The sequence below is a fragment of the Anopheles aquasalis genome, chromosome 2, assembly GCF_943734665.1.
Source record: "Anopheles aquasalis chromosome 2, idAnoAquaMG_Q_19, whole genome shotgun sequence".
Taxonomy (NCBI): Eukaryota; Metazoa; Arthropoda; class Insecta; order Diptera; family Culicidae; genus Anopheles; species Anopheles aquasalis.
Window position 1 is genome coordinate 51863841 of NC_064877.1, and position 19992 is coordinate 51883832.

General features: G+C 37.6%; 2 protein-coding genes across 4 annotated transcripts in view; one reads left to right on the forward strand and one right to left on the reverse strand.

The window, feature by feature from the left end:
- Positions 1-19992, reverse strand: part of LOC126570716 (protein gustavus) — a 46769-nt gene that overhangs the window by 14722 nt on the left and 12055 nt on the right. For all 3 annotated transcript variants that reach the window (XM_050228690.1, XM_050228688.1, XM_050228689.1), the window contains one exon: positions 14461-14521. The gene's annotated coding sequence lies outside the window, so the exon portion shown is untranslated. The remainder of the gene's footprint in view (positions 1-14460; positions 14522-19992) is intronic.
- LOC126575474 (uncharacterized) lies at positions 17773-18511 on the forward strand. The gene is made up of 2 exons (XM_050236186.1): positions 17773-17881; positions 18219-18511. Exons 1-2 carry the CDS (start codon positions 17773-17775, stop codon positions 18509-18511), a joined length of 402 nt encoding a protein of 133 aa, XP_050092143.1.

The following is a 19992-nucleotide window of genomic DNA, read 5'->3' on the forward strand; positions in this document are numbered from 1 at the left end:
CTGTTACACAAAGGTTCGAAAAGATGAGTTTTTGTTTTGACCCAGGTAGTCATTGAAAGGGTGATTGTTGAAAAAGGGGAAATTTAATTTTAAGGATAGAAAACACTCACACAGCCAATCACGACAAAATCATTCTTCGCTTTTAAGCCCACGGAACACGAGGCCATTTTATAGAAGAAACGTGATATTTGTCTACAAGACAGTGTGAGGAGGACGAAGAGCCAGAAGCGAAAAGAGCTCGTCGGTGGAAAAATGTATACAAAACTATTGAAAATACCAATGGAAAAGCTGAAAAGCGCATAAATGTAAATAAAAAAATCTTCACAGCAATAACCTAGGAAGCCTCGCTTCACGAATCCGAGGCCAGATACACCGTAGAACGAATAGTGAACCAAAAACTGAAAAAATGCTATGCTGTGCGATGTTGCCTTGGGACTCTTTGGCGTTCTAAAGGCAGCAAGTGTGGCAACGCTGCGTCTGCGGGAATTAACTGGCAAGGATCCTTTCGTTCACCGCGAAAGGAAAGGAAAGGTAGGTTTTGAAACAAAATGACTGAAATACAATAATGAGGAACATCTCAAAAAAGATTTTACTTTGCCAAGGAGTACACGGAACAGAATGCTCATTCGTCCATCGGGGGCAAATTATTACAATAGCAGATTTAGAATACATTGTCTTCTTTTGGTTCAATTCTGTCTCAAAGAAGATCGTTGGCGATCCGGTATTTGATACCGAAGTTTTCGTTTTCTTTCGTAATGGCTGAAGTGTTCGTGTAACTTTTAAAAGGCATTAAAGGTTTTAAAGCCTCAGACGTTAACAATCTTGTAAAATATTAGAATGTTCAAACACATTAGGGATCTTCCTGTGTGAGGACGTGAAGCGTGCCTGCGTAGATCCTGATTATGTTGTGCACTTGTGTGCGTATCTTCCACAGGCACTGAATGAAGTCCTGCATGTACTGTTTCCATGGGTACGGTGAGCTCACTATGACAATGAATGACAAATCCTTTCATAGGGAAACAGAACACTCATACTATAACAATGTGGGAATCGATATCCCTTTTGCATGTGTGTGTACAAACATCGAACTTTTGAGAAGGGTCGAAAAAGGACGTATTTGTGGATGTATTTCCGTATTTTTATTCTTTATCGGATCAACATCTACAACGATTTTTGTGTACGAAAGATTGTATCCGGCACTATTGTTTGAGATGCTCGGCACGACGCAAATGGTGGCTGTTTTGTTTGGCTTTACATGAATCCGTATTTCAAGGTAATTGTGTAACCAATTCGTAAAGAATTTTAACTGAAAATGGATGATTTACCTAGGTTATAGAAATAGTCAGTTACACAAATAAAAGTCCACAAAAACGACTAAGATTTACATTGCACAGAAATGGTTGTTTCCGTGTGCAACAATCATGTATATATTTTTTTCTTGTATAGTTGTTCGGGGATCGTTTAAAAATATTTTAATTTTGAAAGTGTCGGTAATGGATATGGTAGAGGGGGAATTCATATTCATGCATGCACAAGAAAACTATCCATGAAAAATTAAAACATCCTTGTATCACCGTCCACCTACTTCAAGGAATGTTAAAAGTATCGATTTCGGTTAGAACATATTTTCGAGACATTTGTAACCATGGATGATTTTGGACTGTAAGCTGTAAATATTGAATGGAACCTACAAGCATTTCTTTTTTAAGAAGCATTTAAAGATGTACTTAAAAATGCATGTAGATGAGAGATGTTTTTTGGCATTACGCATTGAAATCACTAGGTGTTTTTTTTATCGTTTCACATCCTAAAGGTATAAGACTTTGATTTAAACTCAACTAAAACTAAGTTACAGGATTTATTCTGCACGTTATTTAAGTGGTTTTATTCTCTTTAACTGCAATCTTTGCTTTTTACTAGCCAAGGACTATGCAGATTTTCGTAAAGTGCATTAAATTTCGATAAAAAAAACTAGCGCGAACAATGAAGGTCTCCCATCTTGAATCAAATGACCAAAACACCCAATTTTCTAACCATACGCCCAATCGTATGTTAATTGGACAGATATTATGTTCTTTTGCTCAAACCATTCGATATCTGAACAAAATCTGAATAATATCTGGGTAGATGACGAAATGATCCCAGATCTACGATGCGATTCGACGACCAAGATCTGAGCCCCTGTAGCTGGTAGTCGTAAGTTTAATTTTATTTGTGCCGGTCGCTGTAGGTACGCTTGATTGAAGTTTGAACTAATACTTTTTGCGAGCTGCAGTGATCTCCAGAGTGCGGCAAAGAGTAGCAGGCAAAGAAGCAGAAGACCAATTCACATATGGCAACCATTTTTAACATGAATAGCACGTCAGCAATCATTCATCTGTTCCGTTCTTCTGAATCCCAGCCGCATCTGTAACCCAAAGTCGCAGACGCATGTTGACCGGGGAAATTTAATATTATTGTGTGAATCATATTATCAGCATATATGTGTGTAAATTTCAATTATTGATTTTTTTTACTATTGAAATCATTGATTTTTTACTTCTTTTCGAATTTAGAAGGGAACTAATACGAAGCATCATTTTTAGTGGTGACACTCATTGTTATGACGCCGACAATTTTATAAAGCCCGAGTAGATAGTGTGTCGTTTAAGTTGAATTAACTGCACTGTTGCATCTGCTAAATAAATAATCTATTAATCAATCGATTCCTCATAACTTATCGTTAAATAAGGGTATATTTTGCACCCTTTTTTGCGGCAGCTTAATTTACGTTCTAATGTTTTGGCCTTATAAGCGCAAACAATCAGGATCTCAACAATTTATCTCATCCTATCGTTATCGCCATCAAACTCAAAGTTTACCCACTATCGAAAATATCGTCTAACAATTTGAAATGCACCATTTAGTAATAGAAAAATATAGTCAACCGTATAGTCATATCATATAAAAAAAACGCGAAGAAGCAATTTCCGGGATGGGGTCGTTGGACCATGGTCCGACGGCCAAAAGAAGATTGAAGTGCATCACACGTTTAATTCAGTTTAGTCAATCGAATATAGAATATTGAACACTTCAGTAAAGTCTTTTTAATTAAATCTTTTCAACCTCTCTCAGAAAAACAGGCAGTGATACATAAAGGTAAAATCGAAGCCGTTCGACTTTTGCTAGCAACATCAGATTTATGATGCTTGCAGGTCGATAGTCGGATGTCGGAGGTTCAACCATAAACCGGTTTCCAACTGACATGTTTCTTGAACTCCTCTGCACACAGCCGTTCCTCACACACGTTGTTAATAATATAGAAAAATCCTGAGTCTGGGATCACTCGCCGACGACGACGGAGGAGTGTTTGAGGTTTTCTCAACCAAGAGCTGAAAGTGCTTCATCGTTCTCTCACCTACGTGCTCAGCACAATCTTTTATTTGCGTCTTACCGTGCCATGTATAGTACAATTCCTGGTCACAAACTCCAAACCGGTATCCTAAAGTCTCACCCCTGACACCTCTTCTCCACTGTCCTCCCTTCCATAATTCTCTCACAGCTTCCTATCCGGCTTACCAGAACAGACAACTTCACTGCCGTGCACAATGTCCAATAACGCCAACGAATATGGAAGAAAGAATCAGCGCAAAGACAATATACCAAAATGCAAAATGCAAAGACAGACCAAGGCAAGATCCAAAATCACAAACGGGTCTTTGTGGTAAATATGGCCAATTCATTGTCGTATGTGAATTTTAACTCCAGTGTTCCGGTTGGCGTACATAAATGGTTCTAAGAAGGCATACTGCGGTTTTAAAGCGATGTTCGTTGACAGTGTGGGAGGAAATATTTTGCAAACGGTTGAAAAATTACATCAACAATACTGAGAGGAGAGAATAAATGAAAGATAACGAATGATTGGCAATTCTTAATGTAGCAAATAAAGTCCAATGGACTCTCAAATTTATTAAACTTTAGTTTAGTCTCACCTTCCCTTATATTTTAATTTTCGTTTGAAAGTCCATCGCCACCTGCCAAAAAGGATCGTTCGAACAAGACACTCTCGTGAGAGGCGTGCTAATAGTGGGGTTTTTACCATATCCATCTTGTGCTGTTAAATCACAGACCTCGATCATATATTTATGTGCCACATCATGCTCGTTTACATGATAGAATAGTTTAGCATTGTCGGTTAAATTTGAAATTAATTTTTCGTTCAGATCAAGCTCTGGCAAAGCATCAATAGCAGCAAATACTGTGATATGCCCTTTCATTCATTCATCATTTATGTGGAGCTATCCCCCGACACTTTTCCTCAATCTTTAATATTATATTGATGTACTATTTCTGGCTACTCATACATCTCGTGGAGTACATGGAAACCATGCACGCATACTTCTTCGACCTTGTTTCCCCAACGTACGCTGGTCTCACTGATTTTATCATAGGTCTGAACAATTGCTGCTTCCAGTTAACCACATGGTTCATGGTCAACAGCGAAGTGTCGTTAACGGCGAACGGTTCATGGCCAACGGTGAAGAAGTGAAGTCGTGAAGGCATAAGTTCCCTGCACCTCGCTGTTCTATTCAGTTTATCATACTGGAGTGTGTTAGCATACTAGCAAACATTTCACACTGCAATGGTATCGTTGTAATAAAATAATCGCTATCAGACCAGATACACGTCGCAAAGGGTAAAAATGAATATTGATAACTAAACTAAAAAAGAGACTCAACTCGATCGTTCAGATTCGATCGATCGAAAAAAGAGACTCAACTGAAAATTGTTCAGTTACAATCATGATCATAGCACAAAGAAGAATATATAAAGGAGAGAATCAAAATGTTTGGGTCAGTGAAAAATGAACGAAATATGTACCGCTTTCATGATCTATTCTTTTATAAAAAAAGCCATGGCATGAAAAGAGAACTTAGCCCAACGTACGTCAATATCTTGTGTAGACAAAAACAAGTAAATTATTAATTTAATTTACTAAACCTTGAAAACAAGCGTAATGAATGAGCAAGTGCAAGTGCAAAGTGAAGAAAACTCAGTTTTGAAAAAAAAACAAATAGGCCTAAGTTATCATCGGTTTAGTCAAACATTTCATAGAAGAGTGTTTGAAAGTTTTGCGTCAAGTTGAAATGAAATGAGTTCGAAATAATAAAAGTTCGAAGAAAAAGAGAAAGAGAGAGAGAGAGAGAGAGAGAGAGAAAAAGAGAAAGAGAGAAACATCACAACAAAGAGTTGAATGATGCGTATCCGAGTGGAAACGTGGGAGAATCGTCGATGCGTTTTCCACTTGTGCCCTCCAGTGTGGGAAGCCACTTTAGCCGATTCCCGAAGATGCTACAATGCGTCTTATACGGTCACTGGTTTCCTGCGTTATTACCTCGAATCATATTCTTATTCGCGGCAAGGTGACCGTATCGCCCAAAGAGTGTAACATTTTCTGCTATTCGAGCTCACTAGAGCGTCCAAAGGTTTAGGTCAATGCACAGACTCTTCTTGGGATAGTACCTTCCACTAAAAGAGTGTAGTGGCTACAACTGAACTTCACGCAAACAAGAAGAAGACGACGACATCCCATTGGAATGTAATTTTCACCACACTGACCACTGCCATCGTATCAATTGCGCTTGACCTTATCTGCTCCGTAGGGACAGGATACTCGAACCTTCCGATATGAGGATACTCCTTCGAATTATAGGAAAATCGGTTTCTTTACGAATTCGGTTCGGTTGTGGAGTTAGGTGAGAAGAAGAATACGACATGTCGTAAAGCGAGGCGTAAAATCGGAAAATCAATAAATACTCCACGGGTCAACCTGGATAAACTTATCGTCTAAGAAAAGATTATCAAGTTTATATATTGACCACCATTATAGATCACCATTCAAGTTATATATTGCAGATTGACTGCAAGGGGCAAAACACATTATTGCAGAGACGCATGTCATTTGGAAATTTGAATTGAAATAAATTTTTTATTAAATCTTTCCCAAAATAAAACCAAATATTCTTGGAAAGATGTAGTTTAGTATGACATTCAGATAAAAAAAACTCCGTTAAATGATTTTTTTCACAAATCTTCAAAAATGAGTCTTTTGTTACTCGAATTAACCTTGGCTTCCCGTTAAAGGTAGCGGGGGTACGGATTACTTCCGTTTCTTTTAGACGCAGTGTGGCTGCTATATTTCGTCGCCAGCCATTATAGCGCCCACATGGTGATCTCTTGTACTGCTTCTAGTATATTCTCCAAAGCTTGAAGTGTTCAAATTGCTGCATTAGTAGTGATACCTAACCGCGCACCTAGACGATAGCGAGACGGCAAAAAAAATCAATCAAATGCAAGCAAATATTTGCATTTAAGCAAAATTGAAGGGATGCTGCGTCCAGGTGCGGGGTGAAGTGGTGATTTGACAGTTTCATCAGTTCTCTAAACAATCTCAGTTTCTACAAATGTGGAGAGATCTCGCATCGTATGAGTATGGATTTGACGCTCTCAAAACTCTCATTCTCTTGCTTTCTCGCTTCTCTCATTATCGTCTACGCACACGGTGGAGATAAAGAAAATTTAAACATAAACTCTGTCCATCTTCTATAATAGAAGACCAACATCAGTTTCGATTGAACTCTTCTAATCATTATGCCAAATAGTTGAAAGTCAGTCAGTTGAAATAGCCAAAATTATTTAAAGTAGTTTTTTGCGACAAAACTATAAAACGCAAAAGCAAAAACACTGCCAGAAGAAAAAGAAAAAAATTAAGCATTATTGTTTTTTTAATTTGTTCATTTCCTTTTTCTTTTCGGTTCTTTACGCGGGAAAAGGATCCTGACACCTGTGAGCACTTATTTTTTGTTGAATAGGCTTGAAGGAGAACATCTGTTATCAATATTGAATAAAGACCATTTGGAAAAGTGAACATACCAGCAGAATAATGTTGTCTACTACACTAGAAAGAACATCATTGCATGGATTAATGGACAAAACATTGATTTGTTGGTCATATCTGCTCGTTCGTCACCATAAAATACGTTGGTAATAATCTGAAGGTATCCAATTTCTAATAGGAACGCTGCGGTAAAGCAGATCAGGTCGTCATCAGTTTCAGGTCGTGAGCTATAAGAGGTGATATTGGCGTTTTGGGATGACTTGTGAAATTCAGTGCTTAAAAATATTCCGACATTAAAAAACAAGCATGCCAAATCGCGTGCGAATTTTTGACTATAAAAATAAGGTAATGATAACTAAATCCATCCAAAATCCAAAATTTGAATGATTTGGTTGATTCTGTTCACTGAAACAAAAAAATAATAATTCAAGGTGGTCTTATAGAAACTTCACAACTTTTTTTGAAACATAAGACAAAACTTTAATCTTTAATTTTATTTATTCCTTTTCGTGTTTAATCATCTTTTCTGTTCTTATCTGTTGAGCTAAAAAAAATGTTTTAACATATGTTATGACGGGCGAGCCGTATATTTATTAACGCTAAGACAGTTTCTACACACAGCCAAAATTTGGCGGCTAAAGTCAAAAAAAGAGAACTTCATTTTTCCAACATTTTGGAAAAAATAATGGCAGATGGAGACAAATTTACATCTACGGTACGGCGTACACTGGAGTGCAGCATTATGTGTCTGCCGATCAGCTTAAAGCATATTATATTTTTTAAAAAGCTGTTTGCAGGTGTGTTAAAGTTATTTCGCGATGATTCTGTAGTTTTTCTGAAGTTCTTCTTTTCAAGCGTCCCTACACACACCATTATTTTTTTTATATGGAGCTTTTGACTTTTGCCGACAATTTTGACTTTAGCCGCCAAATTTTGGCTGTGTGTAGAAACTGTCTAACAGAAAAAAAGAAGCAAAAATTGCTTTATTATGCTATACAGAGATTATTTGTGAGCACTATGGAATTGGCGGATAAATTACTAATAACCTCATCCATCCGTCAATGGTTATGATCAGTAAGCTGAGATAGTCAATGGCGGAAAGGCGCATGTTACGTAGTGTATCATTCAGAATAGCCTCGGAAACGATTGTGAGAATGTGGTAGATAAGGGCGAGCGCGGTGGCAGGGAGGGAATCCTCACAGTAACAGAATTAAGGAGGTCAATGTACAATGGATTGCATAATGCGCACCATCGAGAAATGCACATGGTGCTGTGTTGTGCCGGGGACACACACACCGACATACCAGTCACTCATTGGTAACGCTACTATTCCAGCATCACTACTTCACTCCGGTGACCTTAGCCGGCACTTCATACCGAGCATCAAGTAACCCAACCATTTGCACAGGCGTTTGATTGGATAATTGAATGGAGTTTAGTCTACTGCTCGTTGGTGCGTTGATGTGTTACATACCACTACGAAACGATTTAATGTCTCAAAGTCACTCAAACAACCAAGCTTCTATAGTATGAAAACAATAACGATCGCGTTTTAAATTGTAATCTGGCTTCATAGATTTCCAAACCATGATCTCTTATTTTTGATGTGATACAACTTCTTCGCACTATCTAGACCTTACAATAAGAGGTCGAAGTCGGTACGAGGTCTCTCTATACCAGGGATCTCAAACTCATATTTGCAAGTGGGTCACAGAGGAAAGTAACAGCCAGTCAGCGGGCCGCACATTTATGCGGTCAATGTTGAAATGTTGAGAAAAAGTATCTTCATTTAATTTTTTAACACTACTGTCATTGCAGATATATCACCAATCTATAATCCAAACATATGCATGTAATAACATTGCATAGATCATACAATTACTGACCAAATACACATATAGTCTGTGGATGTGACCGCAAGCCGCGAGTTTGAGACTCATGCTCTAGCATGGTTCTTTCCACCCAGGAAACTAGGTTCCTTCCATAACACTGCCTTAAACCATACAAGCCATGGTCCCCAGCATTGTTGTCTTGGACAATAGTCACGGACAATTAAACGGTTTTGGTTCCATCGTTTCTTGGCAGAATATGTACGTCACATACCCGGCGACGACGGACTTGTGCAACTGCAATCGGCGCCATATACCATTTACGGTGATAACCGTGGGAAAACGATTTCCTTTATTCGAGATTATCACTCCGGTTGATAAGTTCTGAGAGAGTCTACACAGGCACATACAGCATTGATTGTCGAACGTAAAGCCGGGGATACATGAAGCGTAAACTCAAGCGTAAATATAAAATTAATTTACACTTGAACATGTTTACATGACCGGGTTGAGACGTGTAATCCGAATTACACTGAACTTTTATCGACTTTTGTGAGAAAAATAGGATCTTTTTTCCGAAGAAAAAGATTAAAAACGCTAGTAATGATCACTCACTGTTAATGCAAACCACAAACAGGAAATATAGTGAGGCAAATCGCATGCAAAAAGCGTTTACGCTAGGATTTATGCTCCGTAGACCTATAATCTTTTTTACATCGTGTTAACGGCAAATGTAAACTTTTTGGCATTACACTCTGAGTTTATACGAGAGTTTACGCTTCATGTATCCCCGGCTTAACAAACGGAATGAACGGGTGGAAATTTTTTTAGGAATAGAAACTAACAAATATGCATATATGTAACTAGCTACACCACTTGATTTGAATAGTGGTTGCTTTATGAAACAATGAAACAAACTCGACGTCAATACTGTCAATAAATATAAACATTCGTATGACAGACATTTGCGCGGCCATATTACACGGCCTAGTACACACGTGGAAGTAGCAAACTGTCGACGCGACAACAAAGAGATGCTTTGGGGTTTGATTTTTGTAAAACCATAGGCCTAAGCGAGCCTTGGATTAAAACAAAATTACACTTGCTTCGATAATCGTAGCTTGTGTAAAAGTGAACAATAATGGTTATCTGGTTATCCATTGGTCCAGGAGTGGTTATCTAAGCATATGTCGTACTTTCAGCGGTCATGAAAAGATTCCTTTCAAATGAACACGGATGCAACCGTTAAGTCATTATTATCATGTAAAAGTTGTGCAAATAATCATATTCAAATAATCGAAATTTGCAAAACAGAAGCATTACTTGTACTATCCGCAAGCGTAACCAACTTCCCTGTAGAAGAATAGCCTGCCTGAATGCCCGAGGAATGTCCTTTCTGCTGTTGCCTGTTGCTGCGGACTTAAGTGCTTTAAGGCCATTCTTTTAACCTTGAAATACTTTCAACTCGTTCTCTGACGCCATTGTTCGTGGCCTTGCGTTTCGATTCTATTTGGGGCCCATGGCGTGGAACGCGGTCCAGGCTTAATGCAGAAGTCATGACATTATATCGTTTAGCGGACAACAGTCGCCACTACCTCCAAGGCCTACGGACGATAGGCAGTCTCACGAGTGCCACGAAATGCGGCTTCTATTCGTATTAGTGCTTATTTTAGCTAACAAACGCCCTTATGCAGTGGAAAAGCATTGGTCCTTCGTCGTCTCCATACCATATATTCGGAATGGTCGACTGTTTACTTCTTTACAACCGTTTTTTTAACCAAATATCCTTTACCTAGCCCTGTGTCCTAGCCCCCACCATTTTCCACAATAGCAATAATCAACACCGTAATGGTATTAATCCGTAATCGTTTACAGAGCGTTTTCGTAAAAACCGACCTACGACCTTCGACAATCCCTCTGCACTATCATCAATACCAAGCTTCCTGACTTTTGTACAACAATTCTTCTCAAGTTTTTAGATTTTGCGAATTGCAAGTTGAATTTTTAGCAATTTACCATAAGAAATAAGCAACATATTTTTACTGGGAGAGCCAAAAAACCGTACAAATAAAGTTTCGCAAAAAAACCGAAAATAGGAGAAGCATACATTGTTCATTAATTTTGATTAATTTTGATGTGGAGAAACTTTTCACGTTTTTGGTTTGTTTCATGATTTTTATACAAATAAAAAATTTGACATATTTAAAATATGATTCACGTTCATACTCTGCAACGATATGAACAGAGAGTTTCCCCAGAGTAAAAAGGAAAGTTCAAAACAACAGCTTTAAATAAATTAAACCATAACATTTTCGTCATCAAAAGCACGATTTTACCTGTTTCTTTAGAGACATTTCTTGAAATGTTGTGATAATGATTTTATATACCTGATACTAAACGTTACTGCTCGTGTAGTGGAGTTACAATATGATTAGATTAATACAATGTTTTGAGACTATTTTAGTCGAAATACGATTTTTATTATTCAAAAATTGTTTGTTTTATTACTATAATTCATGTAATTAATTTTATCGGAACTGTTCTAAATATAATGAAACATTTTTAACAACTTTAAAAGGTCCAAATTGTTAAACTAACCATACGAGTCCCACTAAGAAATAAATCTGTTCGCAAGGTTAACTCATTTCCTAGCAGGTGAAGAAAATCTTGGTATTATAACGGTTCTCTATGCAAATAATAATGCGTTACAAATGTCGGCTGCAAGCATGTCGGGCACGTTAGTCTGTAAAGACACAAGACCTCGTTCTCGTTCACGGAGGTCTCTCACGTCCAGACGCAGCGAAACGTCGCGGCTAAATCGTGGGAGAAAAACTAAAACTGTGGGAAACTTCTTCTGCCCCTCACAGTTACCATTCGTATCCATGATGTTTCTATGGTTTTGCTCTAATATTTAACACACCGCAAATATTCAACTATAGTCTGATCAGCAGATAAAATGCAAAGAAAGAATGTTGCTGCATTTCTTCACAAACAAGACGGACAAACTTAAGAGTTTGCATTTTGCTAAGGATCCATCGTGTACTAATTTCATCTGCTGGCTGTATTTTGGACAAGCCGTATATTCTCTCTGAAATAGCCAAATAGAGATAGCTTACATTACAGATCGAACTGGAAATCGTAAGCTGAAAGAAATGAATGAAACTAACTAACTAAAAATGAAAACTAACGTCCATCATTTATCACCGACTAGCGCTAAACTTGCTTTAACACTTAGAAATGACGATCAAGAGACAGTGATAGAAACAAAAGTTGCCCAAACACAACAGATCCATTCTGTGTGAAGCAAGACGACACAACTGACTCAACTTTGAAAAAAAAAAATAACTCGACCAATATAACAGGACTTCCTTCTTATGTTCGATGTTGTCGCTGGTTCTGTTGATATAATGGATTAGTAATGTTAATGGAGCTTCGAGTACTATCAAGCGGTTTTATACCCAAAATCTTTCAGATTATGCTTAATGCACTTGCAACTTTATGCCCTATCTGATCTGATCTGACAACGTTTGGATTCTATTTAGACAGTCATTGCAATGCTAGATTTTGTTTAAAGTCTTATGCTATCTGTCACCCAAAAGTGATGTGTATCTAGGTAGCTTTTGATGAGTCAATTCACCATTAAATATTACCAATGTAGAGCATTAACATGCCTAGTTCAGACATTATCACACAAACACACAGAGCAAGTGGCAAGGGTGGTAAGCGGGGTAAGGAAAGTTAGTTCAATCCTCGTAACCTCACTATAGTGAACGTCGATGGTGGGTAACTTCGCTAGTGGGTGGAGGATACACATCTCAGCTCAATACTTCCACAATGACCCCGAGCACGTCGCTGAGAGAAAGTCACTGAAGCGTTTAGAAAATTCTTTTCTTCTCGTTTCAAACGTCCGCTGTAAATTGCGCGGGAATTGCCTTAAAAATCATCGCTCTCACTTTGTTCTGTGGAAAAGTCACATAATTTTCATTTCAATAGACGAAAAACCGTTCGTTTTCCCGGTTCTAGTGAGCTGAACTGAGCTGGTAGGGTTATGGCGGTACCATCTGAGCAACGGATCATGCCACTTGCACGGCTATCTTGGCTGCTCCATTATCAGGATCTTACTATCAGCCATAATGTGACCGTTCGCCATGGGAAGTGAGCATCGGTGGCGCGTGAGTTATTTATTGTTAGGAATTCCGCGGAAGATTCTTGGTCACGAATGGCACTTGGGCGAAAGGAATTCATCGCTTATTCTTCTTTTGATTCGTCATGTTTGTCGAGTTGCAACGAATAGATAAAATAGAATCATATATTTTCCATGAATTCGAATGATTGATTTATAAATCGATTATTTTGTTCTATTTTTCACTTACAATTGAATTAGAAGTTTCTATTAGATCGAAATGTTATCGAAATCATTAAAACTCAGTTCACCTAAAGTTATTCGAGACCAGACCTCCGTAACATATTCCTTTCCAGGCAACCCAAAAGGGACTCAAGGCAAACCATACAAACATAATCCAAGGTTTTAATCCACATTATAAGGTTGATGAGTTACTGGTAAATATAAAAATTCGAAATACGGCCCAAATAAACAACCATAAATGCTTAATTAAGCAGCCTGGCGAATTGTTTCGTGAACAACATTTCATTCAGTTAGGTTTTTCTACCACAATCATTCGAATCAAACTAATTTGGTCTATGATATAAATTATTTTTATTGCAATTTACGACGGAAAAGACGTCGTCGTCGTGTTTCGTTCGCTCAATTAAAAAAAACTCGTTTAGTTCTCTTTTATATTAAACTATCCAATATTGCCTGATGATCGGTGACTTCCAATTGTAAAATAACTACACTCCATCGTATTCGTGGTAAATGATATTGTTGCTGCCTGTGCCGCAGGAGCTGCTGCTGTATTTTCCATACATTTTTGAATAGTTTTGAACAGGGTGATAGTTCTTCGCAATAATAGACAAACCCAACCACTGTGATATCACACCGCAAGTGCCGTTTCGGTTCGCTACCGATGGCACTGTCCGCAATGAGGGTGACATTAATGCAGGCGGGTTCTGTTAGTGTTCCTGCATTAATAGTCACATGGTTTTCAGCTGCTGTTCAGCACGATTCATTTCACTGCACAACAAGTTGTCGATAAAACCATACAATTGATAACAATTTACTTACCCAGACGGCTCGAGCTCGAAGCTCTCGAACTACCAATATCATAGGTACACTTTATAATCGTAACAACGCTTACGTAGATGCATTTTTGTCGCCCATGCTGTAAAATCTATGGAGCACGGACATCACACCTTGTCCCCTATGCAAATGCTATTGGTATACAAAGCCACTGCTTATGAATGATGATTAACAATCATTGACATAAACGAACCCGAATAACATGAAATCGTCCTTAGACTAGTAAGGACTTGCGGTCCTAGATAGCAGCTTTTCTGTCAGAAAATGGAGTATGGACTCAATTGCACTGTTCAAGGATAATGTCGTCTTTCCACCCGTAACGAATAGCAACAAGTTTTATCTACCCCCAAAACCGGCGCTTCTCACGTTTATCTCCCCAAGGTGTTTTTGCACTACATGCTGCACAGTCATCGACCATGACGTCACGTCACTGTCATCACTGATGCTGTCTCCTTGCGCATCCAACAATTCGCACTCCTTCGTTTGTGATCGAAATTGTAAGTGTATCACGATTCTCTGCTATTCTTTACAAATGAGTCAACTCACCTACTCACCTTTCAAAATGTATTCCCTCAATGGAGAGCGATACTCCTGAATGTTGTAGTCATAGGATATCTGTAAATAGAATAAATATATTTAGATAAATTAGAAAATTTAGAATAAATGTGTTGTTTGTCTTGTCAGAAATGCCCAGGATAATCTGCTATTTTGGGCGCAGGGTTCAAGACGCCGTAGCAGACGCCACGTTGTCTTGGTCAAAGCAAAGCAAAAGCAATTCAATGCTTTTCTTTGGCATCACCAAACACATAATTAGGCCAAAATAATACAACATAACAATTATCAGTAGAATCAAAAGAACATTTGAAACATATTTTTATTAAAATACTTTCTGTTTTGTGTGCATATCAGCCATAGCATAAGAATGCAATAATGGGAAGTAGTGAAAGATTGTATAGTGTTGCTGATGTTTTAAGAAAAAGTCATGAGAAAAGTGAAAGTGCAACGAGAGAAACATTGTCCTTGACACACTTCGTCTACATCGTTGCAGGTAGAAGCACTGTATGGGAGAATGAGAGAAGCCAACGAATTGACTGATTATAGAGAAGTTTCTCAAGGCCCAGCCCTGTTAAGCTTTGGCCCTACTCTATTGGAGGGTAATAGAGTAGGAGTCAAGGAGGTTAATTTTCATAACCTCGAAAATTCGAATATTTACTGTTCTCATTCCAATCAGCAACGCACAAATCCCTGGGTGGTTTTGCTGGGCATCCAATGTTTATTTCATTTGACCCGATTTTTCCCGAACAAGGACGTCCTCAATGAATAAAACATTCAGGTCGCATGCGATCAACAACAAGCTTATGAGCGGAAGTTTTTCCAATGGCTTTTGATTAACGCGTGATGATTTTCATTTGCATGTGCGATACAGCATCAGACAAAAATGCGACGCATCAAACATTACTCGAAACGTTAAGAACGGGTGGAGGGGAATTCGATAAGTTTTTACCAAAACAGGACTCATTTTTAACATTTTTTGTGACGTAACCATTCAATTTGATTCTTTCAAATGAATGGCATGTTAAACTATAACTTTTGAAGAATATTTAGTTCTATTTTGGGAATATTTTAATAAAAACTTTATCCATGGCATTAAATTTTGGCAGCCGTGTCTTCGAAAAGATTAAAAGAAAAATACAAATCGATACTCGTTTGAAAGATTATAAGTTTATCCAGGTAGCCCCGTCGAGCTTTTGTCGAATTTCCTATTTTTCGATTTTTGGCAGAATTTTGAATTTAAAAAAGTGATCCTTTTTTATCATTTTGCCTAAAAACACGATTTTTAAAGATTAAAAAAAGTATCAACAATTTTAATGAAATCTCGACGGGGCTACCTAGCAACTAGTGTAGATTATGCGTTAAAAATTTCGAATCGATCGATCCTGTAGTTTTTACGGTACGATGGGCACCGACATTGAAAACGTTGGTTTTGGGAAACGCTCTTCAAAGTAGCGTGCTGCATGGAGCCTTGTATGAAACGTGGATTTAAAAAAATGTAACTTTGTCAGTTTTGCTTCGATTGATCCAAAACATTTACACAATGTTCTTGAAACGATCAGCATTTAGGGAAAAATGTTAAAAATATGTGTCACAAAACAAAATTAAATACCGAAGCCCTCGCTTAAACGATGTTTTAAAAACCGGTGTCCATCGTTGCATAAAAATTATTGAACCGATCGATTCGAAATTTTTTACACGTTATTTGAACACTGTTTTCTAGGTAGCCCCGTCGAGTTTCATAAAAATTGTTGACTATAATCCAACTCTCCAACAAATGTCGATTTATATATTTCAAATTATCCAGCACGTGACTACGATGGGTATCGGAAAAAGTACCTTTTAGAAGACCCGTCTTCGTAAATTTGATGCCATGGGTGCAGTTTTGAATAGATCTTGCGCAAAATACAACCAAATATTTTTGAAAAGTTGTAGTTTGAAATTAGATTCACTAAAAAAAATTGGGTTTAGTAGTTTCTTCACAAAACGTGAGCCTTTTTTGAACCTAAATTTACCCCCCTTAGCGCCATTTGTTTTGGTCAGAATCATTGTTCACTAGCTGATCTACCCGATTTCAAACGGGTACACGAGGTGGTTTATTTTTATTGGTCAATTATTCTTATCATATTTATAGCAAGATATCATTTGTAGAATCCATCGCATATATTAGTTTGAGTTTTATCTTGAGCGCGTGCAGGTTGTAGAAGATGATGAACAAAATGAGAAGAGTAAAAATAACTAACTGACATTGATGAGTTATGATCATAAACAGCAGTCAGTCCACGGTTGTCTCGCAACAAATCCTCTATTTGGCCAATACGCCAGTAATGAATGTAATTTTTGTTAAAAACAACTATGAAATGGTCGCACTGGATTCGATATCATGTGTTAAATACCGATTTAATATTTTTTAACTTAAAATAGTTTCATGATGAAAGTCCTATTTAATGTGAATGGGTAATTCGTTTCTGAAACGAACTTTTTAGACAATATCTGTAAATCGTATTATCCTAGTTACTGAAGCGGTTCTCTTTTCCCATTCTCTCTGAATCTCTCTCATTCTTTGGTTTTTGGATCAAGATTGGCATCAATTACCAATCAAAAACCAAGTGGTTGATTTAATATTACCATCTACCTGCTTTGAATAGGGAGGCATAGAGGAAAGCGGAGGGTGAAAGAATGGAGTAAACTCTGCTTTGATACAACCAATCAATTTAGAGACCCCAAAACAATTGGAAATGACACCCATATTGCCATAGAAGGGATTTTCAGGGGTTGTATGCCCCCCGCCTCTCCCCCTTATCCGGCAAGAACCAAACTTTATCACATGTTATCTAAAGCAAACAGCAACAATTGTGAGAGTTTTGGAGAAAATTGCTTCAAAACTTGTAGAGTTATGCATTTTCCTAATACATTGGTATTGGAGAGGGTGGAGAAGGGAGGGGAATCCTGAGAAAAGGACTCCCGATGTGATCTTCTGGGGTGATAAGCTATCTTTGTGCCAAGTTTGGGGAAGATCGGTCCAGTATATTTTGCGATATGCGCGCACAAACAAACATACAGATTTGTTTTTTTAAACGTTGATTTTTAAAAATAATCGATCAAGTGCACATTTTTAACCAATGTAACATATTAAATTAAATCATACATGTAGTAGTGTGTAGAATTTGAAATAATTAATAAACAATGTTCAATCACTACTTCGTGTTACTATTTCATCTACTTTTTTTGAAGTGAAAAAATATCAAAACCGAACACTAATGATGCGCTCTATACCGATCTAAGTTGGCAGATGCCTATAGTCCATTTTCAAAATGTCACGTCAGTACTTAGCAGCTTGTAATTTTTTAAAAGAAATTCTTTATCGTCAGCGTCGCATTCTGCAAAGAAGATGTACGAACGCATATCAAGCTTTCTCCGTCAGTTTGAAGCAGAAACCCCTCCGGCAAGCATACAAACAGCCGATATCACACACCAGGGATAGTAAACGATTTCAAAAACCGAAAAATGTTTTCATAATCCGGTGAGATCATCCGCAACATACCTCATTGGTTATGTACAAATTTTACTACATTCTATTCTCTGCCACCTTTTTCTTATCTTCTCAGAGCACTTAAAGCTATATCAAGGGGAGTAAACGTTTCCCGAACGGTACCCATGAAACCGTGCTCACCAAAGCAACCTGTAACATTGATTTCAAGATTTTTGGCTCTTGCTCCGAATGAAAAACATTCATATTTACAATTTGCCAACCTTATAGAACACTCGGTTACGAAAAGACTACCAGTAACAATTTGTTCAGATCCCTTTCTTTTTTTTCTACAACACTTTACCAAGGAATGCAAACTATCTGTGGTTCAATGTGAGCCGAACCCGGACATAAATAATTTACAAGAAGACTATTCCATTCTCAATGAGATCCCATCCAATAAGGATTTCATAGCTTCAGTGTATGAAATTTGGAAAAATCTAAGTGATAAAGAACGGGAACCGTATCGTTATCGTTCGGTGATGGCTGCGATGTTTACAGCAAAAATCGATCAGGCTTTTTGAGTACTATAAATAAAATACAGCCAAGAGGCAACTTATCTTTTGTGTTGGCTGCTATATAAATGAAAATAAATCATTAAATTGCAATTAACATTATTATTTCATTCATTTCAATTAACATCATTAAATTGCAATTAAATTAATGCAAATTAAATTGCAATTGCATACAGTATTTCTACTTTACACCTTTAGTATTGTATTAATGAATGATCAGCCAGCTTGAGGGAACAGAGAGCTACTATGCGTTTGAAGTTTCTAGAAGAATTAGATAATAAATTTGTTTAGTCAGCACATTGGGTAAATATGATGGTTAAATCTTTTTTCTCCGCCTAAATTACACGATATCCGGTGTATTTATTGTTTAAGTTTCATTTCATTCACAATGTCATTACATTCTTTCGTAATATTGATCGACATTTTTCAAAAACTGTGTATTGCTACGTGATGTGATATCTTCTCGTTGCTGTCAGCAAAAACCTTTTTGTTTTATTCGACCTTAAGAGAGCCTCAGACAATCCTGCTGCTTCCGTTGCTGCTGCTGTTGCTCCTGAACGAACCACCACTTAAGCAACGCAGTTCATTGGCAGAGTTCAGGGCCAACCACTTCATCGCATCTCCGCTACGCGACCAAGGCAAGCTCGTGTTCACAACAATCTTCTTATGCTTCTTTTCGAATCGACTCCCGCAGCACATATGTCTGTTGTGGGTGAAAAACACATGGTCGACATCGCGACGAGCGATGGTTGTGAGTTTACGAGCAATTGCAAATAGTTTAAGTAAACTTAGAACAGTCAATAAATGGATAACAAAACATGTTGTAACTGTCCTTGGCTGTACGAAAATCCGAATCGAAAAACACAATCACTCCGACAGAAATCGAACTGCTTGTCTGTGAAAGGGACGGCTACACCTTAAACACGTTTATTCACAAACATCATTCTTTCACAGTGTACAGAGACATCGAGGATTACGTGGCGTACATGCAATATTAACTTTATAATCGATATAATCCAATCGCAGGTTGAATATTGGTTAGGCAGCTCACGAGCGGTTTTCATCACTTTCTGGATTAACAATTTCATTTGATTAATGTTAAGAGAGGCTAAGGTATTTAATTTTTTAAAACATAATTTTTTATGTTACTCTTTTTCATGAATGCCAAGCCTTTCAACAGTATTGCGTAACATTTTTGGATTAATCGAAGCCGTTGCTAAGTTGGACATTCAAGGGTTGAGCAGCTTCTTCTTTTATAATTAAATTTTACACAAATGCAAATGGATATTTTTTCGAATATTATTGGAAGGCCAGTCACAACGTAACAGTTTAACGTACAGACGCCTTGAGAGTTCATCTAGCTGCAATCATCGATTCTGCTTGGTTGCAATAAGGGACTCCACACCATATATTTCCAAGGGTGAAAAAAAGGAAACGACGACGACGATAGGAAAAGTGTATTGATGCTGCAAGAAGTGGAGGTCATTGAA